Below are 20,752 nucleotides of genomic sequence, written 5' to 3'. Positions count from 1 at the left end.
ACCCAGGGAAAGAACACTGGGTGATGAGTGTGGACCACAACATAACATTTACACTCTTTCTGTTATTTGCTTGCATTTTTGTTTTTCTTCCCAGGTTATTTTTTTACCTTCTTTCTAAATCCGATTTTTCTTGTATAACAAGACAACTGTATAAATAGGTATACATATATTGTATTAAACATATACTTTAGCATATTTAACATGTATGGGACTACCTGCCATCTAGGGGAGGGGGTGGAGGAAAGGAGGGCAAAAGTTGGAACAAAAGTTTTTGCAAGGGTCAATGTTGAAAAATTACCCATGCATATGTTTTGTCAATAAAAAGCTATAATAAAAATATTTTTGAACATCTAAAACAAAAAAATCATATCCTTCATAAATGGTTTCTATTCTACCTATTACTGAGCAAGCAGTGACTAGAACCTTGAATCCTCCTTTTGAGTTTCTTAACTCAAAACTATTTTGAACTTTTGCTACAGCAATGACTGCTAATTCCTTTATTCAAAGAACTCAATCTATTCCTTATTTTCCACTTCCTATGCTACAGCCATCTAGATTTGTTTGTTTTATCTGCAGGAATGTTCTCTCTTATCAACCCAGGATGGCTTGAATTGTTTTCATAAACTTCATAAAAGTTTTCTAGAACCTATTACTATATTGTAAACTCCTTTAGGGCTGGGACTGCCTTTGCCTCTTTTTGTGTCCTCAAAATTTAGCCTACCTTATTCTGGTATGGCAACCCATGGAAGACTAAATCCTACTTCATCTACACACAAAGATGATCATACTCTTGATCTTACCATCACTCACAAATAAACTTCTTTCAGATGTAGCTAGGTGGTGCAGTGGATAGAGAACCAGCCCTGAAGTCAGGAGGACTTGAGTTCAAATTTGGCCTACTTCCTAGCTGTGTGATCCTGGGCAAGTCACAAAACCCTAATTATCTCAGCAAAAAATGATTTCTTAGTGGCCAAATCCAATGGTCTTTTCTCATTCTCCTTAATCTCTTCACAGTCTTTCACCTTTCTTCTCCTTGACACTCTTCTAAATTTTCAGAATGCTACTCTTTTTCTCTTTCTTCTCTGTATCCTTTATTGGATCTTCTTCCAGATCACACAAACCATAGATGTCCTACTGGATTATATCCTGGGTACTGTTCTTTTTCTATACTACTTTATTTGGCAATCCAGTTAGCTCCCATGGATTTAATTATAATTTCTATGCTGATAATTCTGAAACTTATCTATTCTGTTTCCAACTCTCAATTTCAAACCTTCAGTTGCCTTTCAGACATCTTAAACTCAATATATCCAAAATGAAACTATCTTTCCCCAAAAACCCAATTTCTCCCCTCCTATCTTTCTTATAGAAGGCAACACCACACTTCCAGTTCCTCAGGCTTACAATTTAGGAGTCATTCTCAACCTCTCACAGTCTCTCCTCAACCCCTAACACATATCCAATCTGTTACTCAGGTCTGCCAATTTTCACTTTTGAATAGATCCTCTTCTCTTCTGATATTGCTACCACTCTAGTACAGGCCCTCATCACCTTACATTGTAGATCAGTCTGCCTTCTCTCATTTCTCCTTACTTTAATCTAGTCTCCCTTCAGCCATTACAGTGGTTTTCCTAAAGCACACCTCTGTCTTTACTCAATAAAACTTCAGTGGTTCCCTGTTGCTTCCAGAATCAAAACCAAAATGTTTTGACATTCAAAGCCCTTCATAACATTTGTTTTTTAGTAATTTCTGATTCTTTATGATACCATTTGGGATTTTCTTGACAAAGATAGGGGTATGTTTTCAGTTTGCTTTTTCCTTTTCCAGTTCATTTTACAGATAAAAAAATGGAAGCAAACAGGGTTTTAATTCACTTAGGGTCACAAAGCTAGTAAGTGTATAAGGACAGATTTAAACTCAGGCCTTCCTGACTCCAGGTTTGATCTCTAGTCACTATGTCACCTACCTGCCCTCTTCATAACCTAGTCCCCCCCTCCTACCTTCCTGGTATTCTTACCTATCAATTTCCCACATATGATCTTCATTCCAATGACACTGACCTGTTCCATGTACTAGACACACTTCATCTCTTGGCTCTGGATATTTTCTCTGGTTGTCCCCCATGCCTGGCACTTTCTCCCTTCTTCACTCTGGATATCCCTTTAAGTCCCAACTAAAACTCCATGTTTTTTACTAGAATCCTTCTCTAAACTCCTCCTAATTCTAATACTTCTTTTCAGTTATCTTTGTATATAGCATGTTTTATATATAGTTATATAGGTATTTATAAATGTGTGTGTGCGTATTATCTCACACTAGTATTATCTCACATAGTATTATCTCACACTCTTTTAAGGATGGGACTGTCTTTTGCCTCTTTTTGTGTCCTCAGCACTTAAGTCTGGCACATAGTAGATACTTAATGTTTTGTTTAATTGATTGGGTAATACTGAGCTCTCTGAAGTTGGAGTATTCACATACATGGAAGAACTCTGCTTAGATCTTCCATGGTGCCCAGACCAGCCATTTCTTCATTTCCCACTGGACAACTTCTTTGAACCTCAGCATACCTGTAAGGAATCTCATCATCTAGCATTCTTCTCTGTAGGCTGGAGAACATGGAGGTGAGACAGTGGAGAGCTCCTCTCAGATCATCCATTTAAAGATGGCATCCAGAATAGCCATCTTTTTATTTCCCACCTATGTTCCTTTGGATTTTCTTATGTTCCATCCAGGGTTGTCCTCTTTTCCCTATTGTCTTCCCCCAATAAATTAGGAGCTTCTTGACGGGGTACAGACTTTTTTCCCTTTATATCTCCAATATTTAGCACAGTAACACATAATAGGTGCTTAATAAATGTTTATCAACCATGTTTTTTCAGCCAGACCACCAGCAGCTTTTTCCTTTAAATGCTTTCCAATCTTTACTCCCAGAGAATGGGTTTGCCTTGCCTATATATTGCCCCTTCCCTCAGTAAGCCACTACATAGTTATCTTAAGATAATTAATTTCAATTTATTTTACAGCTTATTCCTTTGTTGATGAGGACAAATAGTGGCTTAGGTTGAAATTATTAAAGTAGTGTGTTCCCTGGAGACTAGTTCTTTGTCTTGCTGCTATTGCACTCTACCTATCATATCCAAAGCTCCCACCCTTTTTAAGGTAAAGAACGTCTATTTTGAATTTGGGTGCTTTCCCCTTTACATTCCTTGTCTTTTAGCCTGGGCTGACCTTCAGTTTTTCCTGGACTCTCGCTGGGGTGAGAAAGAGCATTTTCTTCAAAGCTCAACTCAAATACTACTTACTTTCCTGAACATCCTTTTCCACCCTCATGAATGCTGTATTCCCATCTAATTTCCCGTGACAGCAAGTCTATAGTAGGTATTCTTGGTAGGTATTCTGGTTTGAAGACTGAACGAGAGTAGAGGAAGGGGATCATACAATGTAGCTTTGTGGCAGTAGCTGCAGTGGGAGTTGGGATTCCTCCTAAGTGTTAAAACATTTGTAAGTTGGGTATTAATATTTGGAAGACTCCCTGTATTCAGATGTTGGAGCAAGTCATATAAATTGATTACATGAAGTCAGCTACTAATTTTTTAAAAAATGTATACGTCTTTACTGTATAGCCAGTGTCAGCAACAGAAGCTACTGGTAAGTATAATCTTTTCTAACTGGATGGAGAGACTGAAAAATGTTGAGGTGTGAAAACTATAGGTAGCACAATAAAGCTAGAGAATTTTAGAACTCTACAAACAGGTCTAGGACCCTTTGATGTTGGAACTAATTTCACAAGGAAGGGAATTGCTATCGTAATGGATGATAAAATTACATGTAATCTTGAACAGTGGAGCTTCTGTCTGGTTTATTGATCCACTTTTGAGGAGCCATGTACTTGTTCAGAAGTTGCTTTAATGTACCTTCCCCTCCCATAGGATCTGGTGAATTTAATAATTTTCCAATATTTTCCCCTCATCTATGAAGTTAGGAGGTTGACTATGTCTCCTGCCTTCTCTTCCTGTCTTATTGTCCTGCCTCCTGCTGGGTTGAACCGGCATTCTTTTTCCCTTTTGGAGTTTCATGTTTTGCTTGTTTTTTGTTGTTTTTTTAAAAGCTTGTTTGCTCAGTGTTTGCTATCCAGGAGTCGGTAAGAAAGTGAAAGGAAAGAGCTAGGGAACAAAAGTGAATCTGTGAGACCAATCACCCTATATTTCAAAGAGGGAAAAAAAAAAAAAGAGACTAAAGTTCTCTGGAAGCATTAAGAAGGGCTTTAACTTAAAAGACAATGTTTGTGTTCACTTGCATTTGAATTTCCTTCAGCTAATTGGTATTTCCCATACTTCCATCTAATTTTGAAAGTTAATTTAACCATTATCTAGAATTCAATTTCTATATATGCTATATCCATCTGTCCAACCCATATGTGGAATAATTTTATCTACAAAATTTTTAAATTCAGCAAATTGAATTGTAACAAAGAATTTCTGCACTTCTGGATGGCAGGTAAAGTACTATTTTCTAAGGGATTGATATATTTAGTTAGTGAATCATGTTCAACACAATGATATATAAATGATTATATATATAAACATATAATAATCATTTGTATGTAAATAAAATATAAATATATAAAGATGAACTGGTTTAATGATCCAAGTTCCTTGCTTAACAAATGTTCATTGCATTTAGATTGAAGAAGCTTAAGTAGAGACAAATGGTTTCCAATAGCTACTGGAGTATTAAATATTGGGAAAAATGAAATGGCTCCACTTTCTGATATCTGAGAACTTTACTTAGTGATAACTGTTTTGGAAAAAGATCTCAGTAAGTTTAAAAACACTCAGAATTTTTTTCAAGCCCAGTTCAAATTTCAGCTTTATGCAGAATTTACTCATGTTTATGGTATTCTCCCAGAAGTTTCTTTACTATATTTGGGGAAATCTTGTCACATAATACTAATACCTAGATGAATTTTTTTTTCTTGGATAGTTCCCTTTTTTTAAAAAATAACTTTTTATTAACATATGCCTGAATAATTTTTTACAACATTATCCCCTTGCACTCACTTCTGTTCTGACTTTTCCCTTCCCTCCCTCCACCCCTCCCCAGATGGCAATCAGTCTTACATGTGTTAAACATGTTATAGTATATCCTAGATACAATATATGTATGCAGAACCAAACATTTCTCTTGTTGCATAGGGGGAATTGGATTCAGAAGGTAAAAATAACCGGGAAGAAAAACAGAAATGCAAACAGTTTACACTCATTTCCCAATGTTCCTTCTCTGGGTGTAGCTGATTCTGTCCATCATTGATCAGTTGGAACTGAATTAGAAGATATCCACTTCCATCAGAATACATCCTCCTACAGTATCGTTGTTGAAGTGTATAATGATCTCCTGGTTCTGCTCATTTCACTTAGCATCAGTTCATGTAAGTCTCTCCAAGCCTCTCTGTATTCCTCCTGTTGGTCATTTCTTACAGAACAATATTATTCCATAACATTCATATACCACAATTTACCCAACTATTCTCCAATTGATGGGAATTGATTCATTTTCCAGTTTCTAGCCACTATAAAAAGGGCTGCCACAAACATTTTGGCCCATACAGGTTCCTTTCCCTTCTTTAGTATCTCTTTGGGATTTAAGCCTAGTAGTGACACTGCTGGATCAAAGGGTATGCAATTTGATGTTTTGGGGCATAATTCCAGATTGCTCTCTAGAATGATTGAATTTGTTTAAACTCCATCAACAATGTATTAGTGTCCAACTTTTCCCACATCCCCTCCAACATTCATCATTATTTTTTCCTGTCATCTTAGCCAATCTGACAGGCATGTAGTGGTATCTCAGAGTTGTCTTAATTTGCATTTCTCTGATCAATAGTTGGAACACTTTTTCATATAAGTGGAAATAGTTTCAATTTCATCATCTGAAAATTGTTCATATCCTTTGACCATTTATCAACTGGAGAATGGCTTGATTTCTTATAAATTTGAGTCAATTCTCTATATATTTTGGAAATGAGGCCTTTATCAGAACCTTTAACTGTAAAAATGTTTTCCCAGCCTGTTGCTTCCCTTCTAATTTTGTTTGCATTAGTTTTGCTTGTAACAAAGGCTTTTTAATTTGATGTAACCAAAATTTTCTATTTTGTGATCAATAATGATTTCTAATTCTTCTTTGGTCACAAATTCCTTCCTCTTCCACAAGTCTGAGAGGTAAACTATCCTATGTTCCTCTAATCTATTTATGATCTCATTCTTTATGCCTAACTCATGGACCCATTTTGAGCTTATCTTGGTATATGGTGTTAAGTGTGGGTGCATGCCTAATTTCTGTCATATTAATTTCCAGTTTTCCCAGCAGTTTTTGTCAAATAATGAATTCTTATCCCCAAAGTTGGGATCTTTGGGTTTGTCAAACACTAGATTGCTATAGTTATTGATTATTTAGTCTTGTGAACCTAACCTATTCCACTGATCAACTAATCTATTTTTTAGCCAATACCAAATGGTTTTGGTGACTGCTACTTTATAATATAGTTTTAGATCAGGTACAGCTAGGCCACCTTTATTTGATTTTTTTTTTCATTAATTCCCTTGAAATTCTCGACTTTTTGTTCTTCCATATGAATTTTGTTATTTTTTCTAGGTCATTAAAATAGTTTCTTGGGAGTCTAGTTGGTGTAGCACTAAATAAATAGATTAGTTCAGGGAGAATTGTCATCTTTATTATATTTGCTTGGCCTATCCAAGAACACTTATTATTTTTCCAGTTATTTAAATCTATTTGTGTGGAAAGTGTGTTATAATTTTGCTCATATAGTTCCTGACTTTCCTTTGGTAGATAGATTCCCAAATATTTTATGCTATCAACAGTTATTTTGAATGGAACTTCTCTCTGTATTTCTTGCTGTTGGATTGTGTTGGTAATGTATAAAAATGCTGAGGATTTATGTGGATTTATTTTGTATTTTGCAACAGTTCTGAATTATTTCTAATAGCTTTTTAGTAGAATCTCTGGAGTTCTCTAAGTATATCATCATATCATCTGCAGAGAGTGAGAGTTTGGTTTCCTCATTAGCCTCTCTAATTCCTTTAATCTCTTTCTTGATTCTTATTGCCGAGGCTAGCATTTGTAATACAATATTGAATAATAATGATGATAGTAGGCAACCTTGTTTCACTCCTGATCTTACTGGGAAAGTTCCGGTTTTCCCCCATTACATATGATGCTTATTGACAGTTTTAAATATATGCTCCTAACTATTTTAAGGAAAAGTCCATTTATTCCTATTCTCTCAAGTGTTTTTATTAGGAATGGATGTTGGATTTTATCAAATGCTTTTTCTGCATCTATTGAGTTTTTTTTATTAATTTGATTATTGATATAGTCAATTATGCTAATAGGTTTCCAAATCCTGAACCAGTTCTGCATTCCTGGTATAAATCCTACTTGGTCATGGTGTATTATCCTGGGGATGATTTTCTGTAATCTTTTTGCTAATATTTTATTTAAGATTTTAGCATCAATATTCATTAGGAGATTGGTTTATAATTTTCTTTCTCTGTTTTCAGCCTACCTGATCTAGGTATCAGTACCATGTCTGTGTCATAAAAGGAATTTGGTGGACTCTTTCAATCCCTATTTTTTTCAAATAGTTTATATAGCATTGGACTTAATTGTTTTTTAAATGTTTGATAGAATTCACTTGTAAATCCATCTGGTCCTGAGCATTTTTTCTTAGGGAGTTGGTTAATAGCTTGTTCTTATTTCTTTTTCTAAAATGGGACTATTTAGGCTACTTATTTCTTCCTCTGTTAATCTGGGCAAGCTATATTTTTGAAAGTATTCTTCCATTTCATTTAAGTTATTGAATTTATTGGCATAAAGTTGGGCAAAGTAACTCCTAATTATTGCTCTAATTTCTTCTTCATTAGTGGTGAGTTCTCCCTTTTCATTTTTAAGACTAATAATTTGATTTTCCTCTTTCCTTTTTTTAATCAGATTTACTAAGGGTTTGTCTATTTTGTTGGCTTTTTCATAGAACCAACTCTTAGTTTTATTAATTCAATAGTTTTTTTTTTTTTTACTTTCAATTTTATTGATCTCTCCTTTTATTTTTAGAATTTCAAATTTAGAGTTTGACTGGGTTTTTAAAATTTGTTCTTTTTCTAGCATTTTCAGTTGAAAGCCCAATTCATTGACCTTCTCTTTCTCTATTTTATGCAAATAGGCCTCTAGAGATATGAAATTTCTCCTTATTGCCACTTTGGCTGCATCCCACATATTTTGATATGACATCTCATTATTGTCAGTTTCTTGGGTGAAGTTATTATTTCTATGATTTGCTGTTTTACCTAATCTTTCTTTAGTATGAGATTATTTAGTCCAATTATTTTTTGTTCTATTTTCCCCTGGCTTTTTATTGAATGCAATTTTCATTTCATAGTGGTCTGAAAAGGATGCATTTACTATTTCTGCTTTACTGCATTTGAGTTTGAGGTTTTTGTTTCCTAATATATGGTCAATTTTTGTATAGGTTCCATGAACCGCTGAGAAGAAAGTGTATTCTTTTCTGTCTCCATTTAGTTTTCTCCACAGATCTATCATATCTAACTTTTCTAGTATTCCATTTACCTCTTTGACTTTTCTTATTTATTTTGTGGTTTGATTTATCTAGTAAGTAAATGTAAGTGTAAGGTTGAGATCTCCCACTATTATAGTTTTGCTGTCTATTTCTTCTTGCAGCTCTCTTGATTTCTCTTTTAAGAATTTAAATGCTATACCACTTGGTACATATATGTTTAATATTGATATTGCTTCATTATCTCTGCTACCCTTTAGCAAGATATAGTGCCCTTCCTTTCAATTAGATCAATTTTTGCTTTTGCTTGATCTGAGATGAGGATGACTACCCCCTGCTTTTTTATTTCACCTGAAGCATAGTAGATCCTGTTCCAACTTTTTACCTTTACTGGATAGTTCCATTAATACAAAAATTTTCTGTAACGAAAATCTTAGTATAGGTAGTCTCTGAGCTACAAACCCCTGACTTAAAAACCACTTTTTACAAACAAATGGCTATAACATGAATCCTTTCTTATTGACACTCTTTTCTATAACTGTAGTGTAGTTTCTTTTGCCACTATAACACTGGAGGAAATGGAATCACTAGGAATGCTTATCTTAAAGAGATTTAGAATCAACATAATAGTCTTCAAACATTTGAAAGAGACTCTGATCAAATCAAATGATGGCTACAGTGAAGAATTAGTTTCCCAGTAGCATAGGATTTAGAGTTGGAAGAGAATTAGAGCTCACCATGAATTCAATCTGTTTACTTTATAGATGTAGAAATTGAGGTTCAGAGCTTAAGTCATTTAACCAAGGTCATACAGGTAATAAGGACAGCTATTATTTAGACTCTGGTCCTCTGAGTACATATTCACCATTTTTTCTCCTGCATTACTTTTTTTTTTTCTACTTTCATTTCTCCAGAGAAAAGGAGGAACGAAAGATCTTTAAGTGTTGTTGTAAAAGGATTAAAAAAACAAAAGAAAAGTCAAGGAAAATGTGACAAAGTAAAGGCAAAAGAAAGGGAAAGAGAAATGGAGAAAAAGAAGGGAAATTTTTAAAAGTACTCTAAAATATTTTTAATTCTGAAAAATGGCCTCTTCATTTCTTCTTTAAAACTCATTTCATTTTCAGAAAATAGACATTGCTTCTCAGAATTTCAAGTTTTTAAATTTTTTAATATTTAAGAAAAGTGAAGAGGGAAGAGAGAATGGGTACACTGCCAGAATTTTTAAGTCATTTCCTCCCTCTTCTAATTGTCTCTGGTTGCCGGCTCCATTTCAATCCGTCTTGTTGAGAAATATCAATTACACCTGATAATTTTGCCCTTTACATTCCACTGTGAATAAATAAAGGAAAATAAAGAAGAGAAGACTAGGAAATCAGAAGAGTAAGAATGAGAGATTTAGGAAGATAATCATACTGGACTATGCCTAATTTCTTCCTCATAAAAACAGAGTATGTAAAGTACCACTTGTATTATAAATAGCTTTTCAGTCCTCTCCTGAGTGAAAATTAACTCATTAAATAACTGAAAGATGTGAGATGAGCCAGCTAAAGACTTTCCTGGTGGATATAACTAATATGTATCAGATATGAACTAGTAGTGATAGTTGTGTTCTTTGCTAATAGTGGAAAGCAGCTAATACTTTGGATTCTTCTTTATGAGCATCAAAAGATTATTCATATTTTAGGCTAAAATAAATCTGAATTTGATAGAATGAGAGGTTAAAAATTCATTTTACTCACTGTTATCTTTTGTTGGAGTGCAGGAGTAATACAGTATGAATATGAGAAAATGTAGAAGCACATGAAATGATTTAGAGAAATGTAGAAAAGGGAAAAGAAAGGCTAATCAGAGGGAAAATTGAAAAGCTATACAAGCCTGAAGTAAAATAAACATATAGGAAAGAAATATAGGAAGAGTTAGAAAATGAATAAAAGAAAACAAACAAGGGAAGCAATTATTACTTTATGAAAAACCAAAAATCAAATTGTTAGGCTATATATAATATATTAGTATTGTCTTAAGAGTTCTAGGAATGAAATTCTTAGTGTTTATTTGGGAAGGCAGAGATTCTTATATCAGTTAGCTATAAAAAGTTCTTAGTTAATTGTTTTAATTTTAGTTTTCTTTGGTGGAAAAGTTTTGAATTCCTTGGAAGAGGGCACTATTTGAATACTAAATACATGGTATTATTACTATTAATATTGATGTTAGATTTACAACTTTAAGTGAGGAAAAATTCAGTGAATTGGTGGCTTCTGGCACTTAATAAGATCAGGTTTAGGAATTTTAAATTGTTACATGAATTTCAATGGTACCTCCTTTATGATGTTATTTTCAAGTTTGATGTTGAAGCCCACACTACAGATAAATATGTTATAATCAAATCCTTAATTCTTACAATCAATTCCTCCTTGAAAAATATAGCAGCAGACCCAAATGATACCAAATTCTTTGTTCTGATGAATTCTTATATGGTAGGGCTGTAGTGAATGTATTTTAAATGCCTTAACACATGTAAGTTTTAGGAAATTATCTTATCTCTTATTCTGCAAAATGTTTTTTATTTTCTCTGAGCCCCAGATTGCATTGTCCTCTTTATTAAAAAACAAGAAAGTGATATAAGTTCACATGTAAGTTTTAGGAAATTATCTTATCTCTTATTCTGCAAAATGTTTTTTATTTTCTCTGAGCCCCAGATTGCATTGTCCTCTTTATTAAAAAACAAGAAAGTGATATAAGTTATAAAGTTTTGCAGAAGCAATCTTACATAAATCCCTTCCATAATTCTCATTTACTTGTATGTCTATGAACTAAATGATATTAGATCCAATTAAAAAGGAAAAAAAAAAAAAAGAAAAGAAAAATTGATTAGGGAATTCAGCCATGGGGCTTATAAAGACAAACATATCAATACCTCCACCACTACAAAACTTTAGTAGCAAAAGTCAGCTATATATAGCTGTATATACATATATATGTACACTGTGTACAGTGTGTACAGTTCAGTGTACAATTTAAGAAACAAATAACTGCTGACACCAAGTGTTGCCACTTAATAGTGGTACAGAAACCAAAACAGGAGACAAGGGGGGAAAAAATTGACCATGGAAAATTTACTGAGAACTTGAATATGAGCTCTGCCCCTTCTGTCTTAACCAGGGAGAGTGCCTCTGTTGAATCAATTGCTATGGGTTCTGCCTACAGAAATTGTCTTGGTACTCTGTAGTTTATATTATTTTTATTTATATTTATTTATTATTTATATTATATTAATTAGTCTAAGGAACACAGGAGATCTGCCAATTCAGGTAGAAAAAAAAAAAGAAGTGATGCTTAAAGAGGATGGCATGCAAAGGAGGCCATTTGTTAAATATGTTGGTTATTTCTACTCTATTATAAGTGAGTGGATGATCCTGGATACCAGGGATCACAATGAAGCATGTAAAAGAATTTATTTCATACCTGAAATGAGTAAATCATTTCTGGAATCCCTGTAAAACAAATATTTCAGATCAAAACTTTGCCAATTCAACCACAAACATTTGCAAAAGTATTATTAGACAGTATGTAATCAGTCATTCTCTAAATGCTTTGTGATAGTAACTGAAACATTTATCTGGCTTAAGATCTTACTTCTGAAATGTGAATATAAATAAAATAAGTGAAAATACATAACTGTATATTTACATATATGTATATGTATATCTATATATTCTCTTAAGCTTGCAATTTAGAAATTATATAATAATATAATATATATTTATATATAAAGATAAAATATATAGGTTGTCCCCTTTCCTTTTTGTGATGTCAGGAGCTCAGAGGCCCTAAAGGCACCTGGAAGATAACCAGGAATAGCTGTACAATCCAGCTCAGCTATCCAGAATATGAGAAGGAGAAAGGCAAATGGAAAGAACATGAATGAATCTTTTGAATATATAAATGTTAGCTATTTCCCTCCTCTTGCTTTCTTTACCCCTTTTTTTCTTCTCTCCTATGTCAGGATTTTTTTTTTTTTTTTTTTTTTTTTTTTTGTCCTTACTTGTGTTGGTCAGTAAATGGCTTATAGAACTCCCACATGAGAAAACTCCCTCCCATCAATATAGATCAGCACCTGTTTTGCAAGTAACTGTCTTAGAGAGTTGTTTGGGGGCACTGAAAGCTTATATGGTTAGCCCCAGGTCACACATCCAGTAGGATTTACATAGGATTCAAGCCATGGTTATCCTGATCTTACATCTCTTCCTCATGTACCTTTGACTAGTAATAATCATTGATTATTGGCATATTGATTTATAGTTTACAAGGTACTTTACTAATATATTTTCGTTTGAGTATCACAAAAACCTTATGAAAATAGTACTATATTAAGTTATTACCTCTTTCTGTAGATGAGAAGGAAACTGAGGCAGGTTGCTCAAGATCAAATGCTTAATAATTTTAATCATATTGTCTACTACTTTATCCATTATACAAATTACCTCTAATCAGTTGCAACCATGGGCATTATTTAGCCTTACCCTTTACTTAAGATGTTGCTGAATCTTTCTCTGAAGAGAACTAAATCAAAATTAATGGAGAAATTTTCCTATTCTTGTTACTTCTATATTTTTTATCTCTATTGGGAGCAGGAAAATTTCTATGGGAAGTAACTTCAATTTCCATTTGTAATTCTTATTCAAGGGAATTCAGTTCTAAAGAAAAATTCCTTGGAAGCTGGGTTATACCTAGCTTTGAGCACATAGCCTTTCTTGGAGCTGATCATAACCTTTATAGTTTGAATGTGGTTTGAAACCTTCAGGGTTTCTTTGCAAAGCTCTAGAACTGTTTGCATTTATACAGCTTATGTCTATTTAGCTGTGAAAGTAGCTAAAGAAGAAAGCCAGATTTGCATCAAATATTGGTTAACCAAGATTTTGAAATATTGAGTAGCATCTTAGATTTTTCATTCTTCATTCAAACTGAGACTCCACTGTATTGACTTTTCTTTCTACATAATCAATATTCTATTATATACATTAATAAAAATGAGAAAAATAAGTCACAGTTAATTCAAAAATTGGATAATTTTTAAAATTAAAAAACATATTTGGGGTTGATATTATCTAATTCTTCAAATAATGTACCTTTCTCATTGTAAAATTATAGACAAGGAAAAGATCCTGAGAATTTTCTTTAAGCAAAAGTATGCCTTAAAAATCTAAGACATAAGGTTATCTAATTTCTTTTAAAAAATAATTTTAGGGTCAGGACCTCCATATAACATCTATTAATCCATTTCAGTTTTCTATTATCCTGGATCAATCAATTAGCATTATTTATTAAGCATCTATTATTACTGGCACTGTACTCAAATGTTTAACTAAAATCTCTTTTGTTTAATCCATGTTTTAACAACAAGCATTGGCATCTTCCTCATAAAAATACTGATGTAAATTAAGGCAATTAATTGTCACTACTTAACCTCTTATCTGAACTTTTAAAACTTGCCCCTCGTTGGATCCATTCTAATTCTTAATAAGTAACTGTTATCATTCTTAACTCTTTAGAGTCAAATTCCAAATTAAAACACAATGGAGATGAGATATAACATTCTAATAGCATAATGAAAGAATTACCCCATAGTCACTGAGTGTTAGAATCTATAGAATTGTAAGGTATTATTATAAAACAAATTTGATTGAGAGTTGACTAGCCTTCATTTATAAAGTTATGTATCTCTGATAAACCTTCATTGACCAATGTTTGAACCAATGCTGGAACTTTAAAAGTGTGTGTGCACATTTGCATGTATGTGAATAAACAGATATCGTTCCTTATTACCAAGAATCATGTACTCACCTGAACCCTTCTGCTTTAGTAGCTGGCTCTGAAACTACAATCTTCTTTTCATCGTGGTTAGGATCATTTATCTCTTTTTGTATAATAGTTTCACTTTCTTTCAAGTTGGTTTGATTATTCACTTCTGATTTACTCTCACATTCTTCAAAAGCTACTTCAGAGATTGTGATATTATTAGATGGCTTATTCTCAAGGACAGTATCATTTTCTGGATCTTGTAAATACACAAGCTGCTCACTTATTTCATTATTTATCTTTGGAAAAATAATAAATAGAAAAAAGACATAGTAAGAACATTTAATGATAATTTTTTTGGGGGAGGAAGGAAGTCGAAACCTGTGATTTTTTTTTTGAAGAAGGAATTTCTAGCTTGGAAGCTTCTTTTATTGAGGCAGATTGCCAAATTTCTCTATATTACAGAATTGTTTGGTTAAATGACTTGAGTATGTATCTGATTTAGAGTTTGAAAGTCAAGTCTTCTTGACTGCATGGATAGTTTTATCATTTATTGAGTACCCACATGGTTTAGAGGTTCTCTTAGATAAAGAAAAAGGACTTAGTTAGGAAAATGAATTCCTATTCAGAGTGGACATAAAAGGTTGGGAAAGAACACTGGTAGAGCCTACATGGGGCCTTTTAATCACTGACTAAAAATCCATTTATACCATCCTTCTTCTATTCTTATTATCAGTCATCTAGTGATCTCAAGTCACTCAGTTTTTCTCTCCCTGTCATCTCCTGTTAAGAGTATTGGGAACTTCAGTATTTATATTCCTCTAACTTTTTGACTATATAATTCCTTAACAAGTTCAACTCCAATAATTGTCTTTTTCATTTTACTTCAAGTCACCTATCAGGATAACTATACATTAGTCCTCACTATCTTTCCATATTTTCTACTTTCAAGGTGGTAAACATTGAAATTTCACTCTTCAGTCACAACTCCTCATTTTTTTTTTTATTTCTCTAATTCCTGTACTGATACTAAATAGATATTTTCATTTATACTTATCCTATTATTCACCCTCATTTTAACTACCAGTCCCTTTGACCTTTCTCTATTCTGTTTTCTTTCCCACATTAGTTTCACTTACCTCCATACCATAGCTGGATCCTGGGAGTGTCACTTTAGTGTTTAACCATGACTATAGAATCTCTTTTCTCCTGACTTTCTAGTTTTCCTGACTTGCTAGTTTTCATCTTTGGGCAAAGTTGGCATTGGGTTTTTGCATTTCTATTTTTAGACTGCTCAATGACAAAAGAATGGCAGGAACTCAGACTTATTTCATCCACTAAGAATTTATAGTACATTACATTACTTGGATATTTGCTTGCTTTTCAAAATCAATCAACTAACCAACAAGTATTTATGAAGTGTCTATTATGGACTAAGCACTGTGCTAAGTATTGGGGATACAAATGCAAAAAATTAAACAATCCCAACTCTCAAGGACCTTATATTCAAATAGAAGAAACAAAAAATTTTATGTACTTGTATCCTTATTTCTTTTGTGTATATACTTACACACACACATACATACATAAACATATGCATATATACATCTTTATTTCTCCTGTCTTTGTCTCTCTCTATGTGTGTGTGTATCTATCTCCCATACATTCCTTTATACAAATGTATACATATGCATATACATTTTATTATATATATATATATATATATATACATATAGAATGTCCTAAAAGTCTTAGTGCAGTTTTAAGTTTTGTTCATAGAAGCCTGCTAGTCAAATATTGGAACAACTGAATCTCTTCCTTTTCTTTTTTTCTTTTATACTCAGATACTGAGGAAGGCATATCAATGGCCTAACCCTCAGTCCCCTGAGTCAATTAACCTCTGGTACAATATCAATCTTTTAAAATAAAAACTAGCTTAACATATATAGCACAGGGCCTTAGGATATTGCTCCTGCCATATATCTCTATTACACATATTTACAAAAAAATATTTATAGTAACTTTTTTGGTAGTGCAAAAAATTGGAAACTAAGTGAAGATATATTTACTGGGCAATGGTTAAACAAATTAGGGCAGATGAATACGATCTAATGTTACTGTGCCATTAAGAAAGAAGAAATGATAATTTCAGGAAAATATAAGAAGACTTGTCTAAACTAATTCAGAATGAAGTGTGTGGAACCTTGAGAATAATTCAAGATTATCACTTTAAAAAAAGACAACTTTGAAAGACATGGGAACTCAGATAAATGCAATGAGCAATCATGTTTCAGATGATGAAGCATGCTGCTCATGTACTCAAGATGTAAAATAAGATTGTAAATTCCTTTAGGACAAAGACTATGTATTATTGATCTTTGTGATCTTCATACCACTACATTATATTTGCACATAATAATCAATCTCTCAGTAAGTATTTGTGTTATGAATGAATCAAATATAAACTAGAAAAGTAAAAGCAATTAAAATGATTAAATATTTATGATATGAAAAAAAGAGAAAGGGAAAGTTTTTACAGGTTTCACCTTCCCATATGCATCTCAGTTAATATAATGCAAAAAGCCCTGAATGTCATCATAAAACATTAAGTACAGGATAGTCATGAATGGTCTGTGATCCCTTTATAAAGTATGCAACTCCTTTGATTCAAGAAACAAACAGTGTGATTAGTCAATCATGCCTCTGGGAATATTAAATAGCTAGAAGAATTTTTACCAATTTGCTTGTTTACAAATTCACCAGTTAAAAAGTTGGAATCAAAAATAGAAGAATCAGGCCTGTAAGAATTGTGCTTGTGTAAAGTGTACTCTATTTTATGAGGGATTTTAAAAAAATCTATTTTTTCTGCATCATTTGAGCAAATATCTTTGCTAAGAGCTATTTGAGTGTACTTATTTTTTTGTTGTTCAGTCATTTCAAGAAAGTCAGACTTTTCCTGAGCCCATTTGGGGTTTTCTTGGCAAAGACACTGCAGTAGTTTGCCATTGCCTCTCCAGCTCATTTTACAAATAAGGAAACTGAGGCAAACAGGGTTAAGTAACTGGCCCAGGGCCACACAGTTATTAAGTGTCTGAGGCTAGATTTGAACTCAGGAAGATAATTCTTAATTTCAGGTCCGGTACTCTTATCTACCATGCCACTTAGCTGCCCCATTGAATCTACTGTTTGATTGTTAATGGTGAAGGCGCAGGAGCTACAGGATTAGAAATATAACCCCATCCAGTAATCCCTAGAATAGTGATAGCAATGGTAGTGGTAGTGGTGGTAATAGTAGTAATAGTAATGGTAACAGTAGTAGATGGTAGAACTCAATCAACTCATTAACAGATGGTGATCTTGGTAGAGTAGTAATAGAAGTAGTAGTTATTGTAGTTGTCATCCTATAAGGATCCAACTCTTTGACTGTGAGTGCAAGTTGGGAAGAGTATTCCAGAGGGAGTATTATGCTCAGACACCCCTAGAGACATTCCTCATCTGAGATTTTCTTTCTTGGATACTCTATTTTTCAGGATCTATTGAAAAAAAAATGACCATTTTTTCTCTCTCTTTTTTTTTTTTTTTTTTAGTTTTAGCCTATAATTGGTCATTCTATTTTCTAACATGTCTCCTTCAAAAATTACAATTTGATAACTTTGAGTTAACTTTTGTTTGTTTTAATGCTTAAGTACTATTTGTTTTATCATTGTATTTTTTATGAATATTGTAGTTAATATCAACAGTATTGATAGCATCCTTAAAGTACAGGTGGCTAGAAATTCACCTAGAAAATATTATGGGAGGTTATCCATTTTTTTCTTTTTTAAGAAAACTTAACACTAGAATATGAATTACTAAACTATATGAACTTCACTGACAATTGGATCAAAAAAGGATGCCTCTGGGCCATATATTGACTTAGAAAACCACATATTAACATTATATATGTTTTATTATGTTTCTATTTATTTTGTTATGTATTTTCCAATTACATGTTAATCTAGTTCAGATCACATTCCGAGTATTGTGGGTTTCACATTTAATACCTCCGATCTAGATTATTCACTTTATTATGATAAGACAGAATTTCTGAGATCATCATGTACTGCAGGTCCATAGAATAATGTTTGTTTGCTGTTCTACAAACTCCCGATTAAACAGCTCCAAGAGCTCAATTCATTTGAAGGATCCTCACTCCTCTTTGGGGGAATTTCTGAGTTTGTTTTCTTTTGAAATTAATCTATTTGTCTTGAGGGGTGAGTCTGAATTTTTGTAGTTGTATTCTCTATATATTTTAGGAAAACCTGGAGAAAATTGGGATATTATAATGTAAGGACCTAGAGAACATTTACTTTGGACTAAAACTACAGGAGGTGAAAGGATTCCTAGAGACATTTTAGGGAACACACCTTGAGCTTGATAGAAATATTTTGTTTGGACTCATAGTTGGATTTTTCTATTTATTTCAAGAATCCATATGTTGCTGGAATGCAGGAGAAATTTTCTAGGATTAAACTTGATTGTATATGGAGTCTAATAGAAGAGACCCTTAGAAAAGAGTGAGCTCCTCAGCCTCCCTGGATGCAGCACTAGTTTATCATATTCCTTGGTACCTGACTGAACTCAAAGGCCCTTCGTTGGAGATGAGGAGGGAAAAGACTCTTGAGAGAGCCTTGTACCTAATGGATGTTGATGAGTCAGCACCAAGCCAGTGTAAGCTCACCTGAAGAATGAGGAGATTTCCATTTGATCCCAGAGGTCCTTAATTTATGTCTTTTAGGGACTAAGTTTTCCCTCTGAGATGGGAAACTTGATTATCTTTTCCTTTTGCTTATTGTTTTTGAGTAGGGAAGGCTTTATTAGGAGGGAATCTATGAGAATTTATCAAGCAACAAATCCTGTTAAATTGAAGCACCATACATTTGGAAGTAATGTTAATTTCCTGATACTAAATTATTATATAGACTATTTTCAGAGTTTTCTTTTATTATTATGGGATGTGGAAAGAACTAGGAAGTTCCAAGTACTATCTAAAGTTTGGTATTAAGGATATTGTTGAAAACACATTGGTTGATTTGCTGTAAATAACAAACATTTAATTGGGAGCAGAATATAAGAGAAGGATTTTTTACTTCCCTCTTCAATTAATGTAACAATGCAGGCTCAGACTGTAATCACAAAGTGTTTAATGTAAAGGTAGTCACAGGCAAGAAGTGTGCCATGTCATACTACAAGTGTGATCCCTTTATGAAGTATGAACTTCACTGACAAATGGATCAAGAAAGGAATAGTCATGTCTGACTTACTAAACAAATCAATCACACTTCTGTGGACTTAAATTAGCTAGAGTAATTTAAACAATTTTTTTGTTCAATAGTACACCATTTTGAGAATTAAACAGAAGTGGGAGAACCAAGTCTTCAAAAGAGAGTCACTTCAATTTCAAAGGATCCATGATTTAAAAAAAAAATGCCATCCATATGCAGAGAGAACTGATTGAAGCATACTTTTTTCACTTTATTTTTTCTTGTGTGTATGTGTTTTCTTTTGTAACATGACTTAATATAGAAATATGTTTTGCATAACCTCATATGTATAAGTAATATTATATTGCTTGCCCTCTCAAAAGAGAATAGGAATAATAGGAAAGAGGGAGAGGATTTGGAAGTCAAAAGTTTATTTTTTTTCTTTCTCATTGTTATTTATTTATTTGCTGGAGTGTAAAGTAATTTTGTAATTAATCATTGCTTTCTGATTTACTTTGTTTTAAAAAAAAGTCACTTTATTATAAAAATTTTTTGACAGTATATATGCATGAGTAATTTTTTAAAATAATCATTTGTAATCATTTTTCCAAATTATCCCTATCCCTTGTAATCATTTTTCCAAATTATCCCCTCCTTCCCTCTATTCCCTCCCCTAGATGACAGGCAATCCCATACATTTTACATGTGTTACAATATAACCTAGATATAATATATGTGTGTAAATCCAATTTTCTTGTTGCACGTTAAGTATTAGATTTAGATTCAGAAAGTATAAGTAACCTGGGTAGATAGACAGTAGTGCTAACAATTTACATTCACTTCCCAGTGTTCCTTCTCTGGGTGTAGTTGTTTCTGTCCATCATTGATCAACTGGAAGTGGGAACTCAAAAATTTTTTAAAATAAATGTTTAAAAATGTAATTGGAAAATATTTAAAGAAATACATTTTTAAAAAAAAATTAAGGGGTTCTCTAGCTGGATATAAGGATATTGTTCTCTCCTTCCCACCATTGATTTGATCATGTAATCCTAGACATTAGACCAAGAGGAGCATAGACACATACTGAGGGTAGATAGAGTTAATCAGTCAAAAGAGGCAACT

The 20,752-nt window shown here is 32.9% G+C and overlaps 1 protein-coding gene across 5 annotated transcripts in view; it reads right to left on the bottom strand.

Moving 5' to 3' along the window:
- GARIN2 (golgi associated RAB2 interactor family member 2) overlaps positions 1–20,752 on the bottom strand; it is a 61,016-nt gene that overhangs the window by 4,332 nt on the left and 35,932 nt on the right. Inside the window, exons 5-8 of one of the 5 annotated variants that reach the window (XR_012486517.1) lie at positions 14,433–14,686; positions 12,054–12,082; positions 10,331–10,466; positions 9,739–9,920 (exon numbers count right to left, since the gene is read on the bottom strand). Coding sequence is in view for 3 of the 5 variants with exons in the window: in XM_074290427.1 (XP_074146528.1) it covers positions 9,889–9,920; positions 12,054–12,082; positions 14,433–14,686 (315 nt within the window). In the remaining 2 variants the exon portion in view is untranslated. Of the gene's footprint in view, positions 1–9,738; positions 9,921–10,330; positions 10,467–12,053; positions 12,083–14,414; positions 14,687–20,752 lie in introns of those variants that run through there. The other 4 variants (XR_012486518.1, XM_074290427.1, XM_074290426.1 and 1 more) reach the window with 4 other exon arrangements.

Source organism: Sminthopsis crassicaudata, chromosome 2, assembly GCF_048593235.1.
Source record: "Sminthopsis crassicaudata isolate SCR6 chromosome 2, ASM4859323v1, whole genome shotgun sequence".
Classification (NCBI taxonomy): domain Eukaryota; kingdom Metazoa; phylum Chordata; class Mammalia; order Dasyuromorphia; family Dasyuridae; genus Sminthopsis; species Sminthopsis crassicaudata.
The sequence above is the reverse complement of the archived record's forward strand: the minus strand, read 5'-3'. Positions and strand labels throughout refer to the sequence as shown.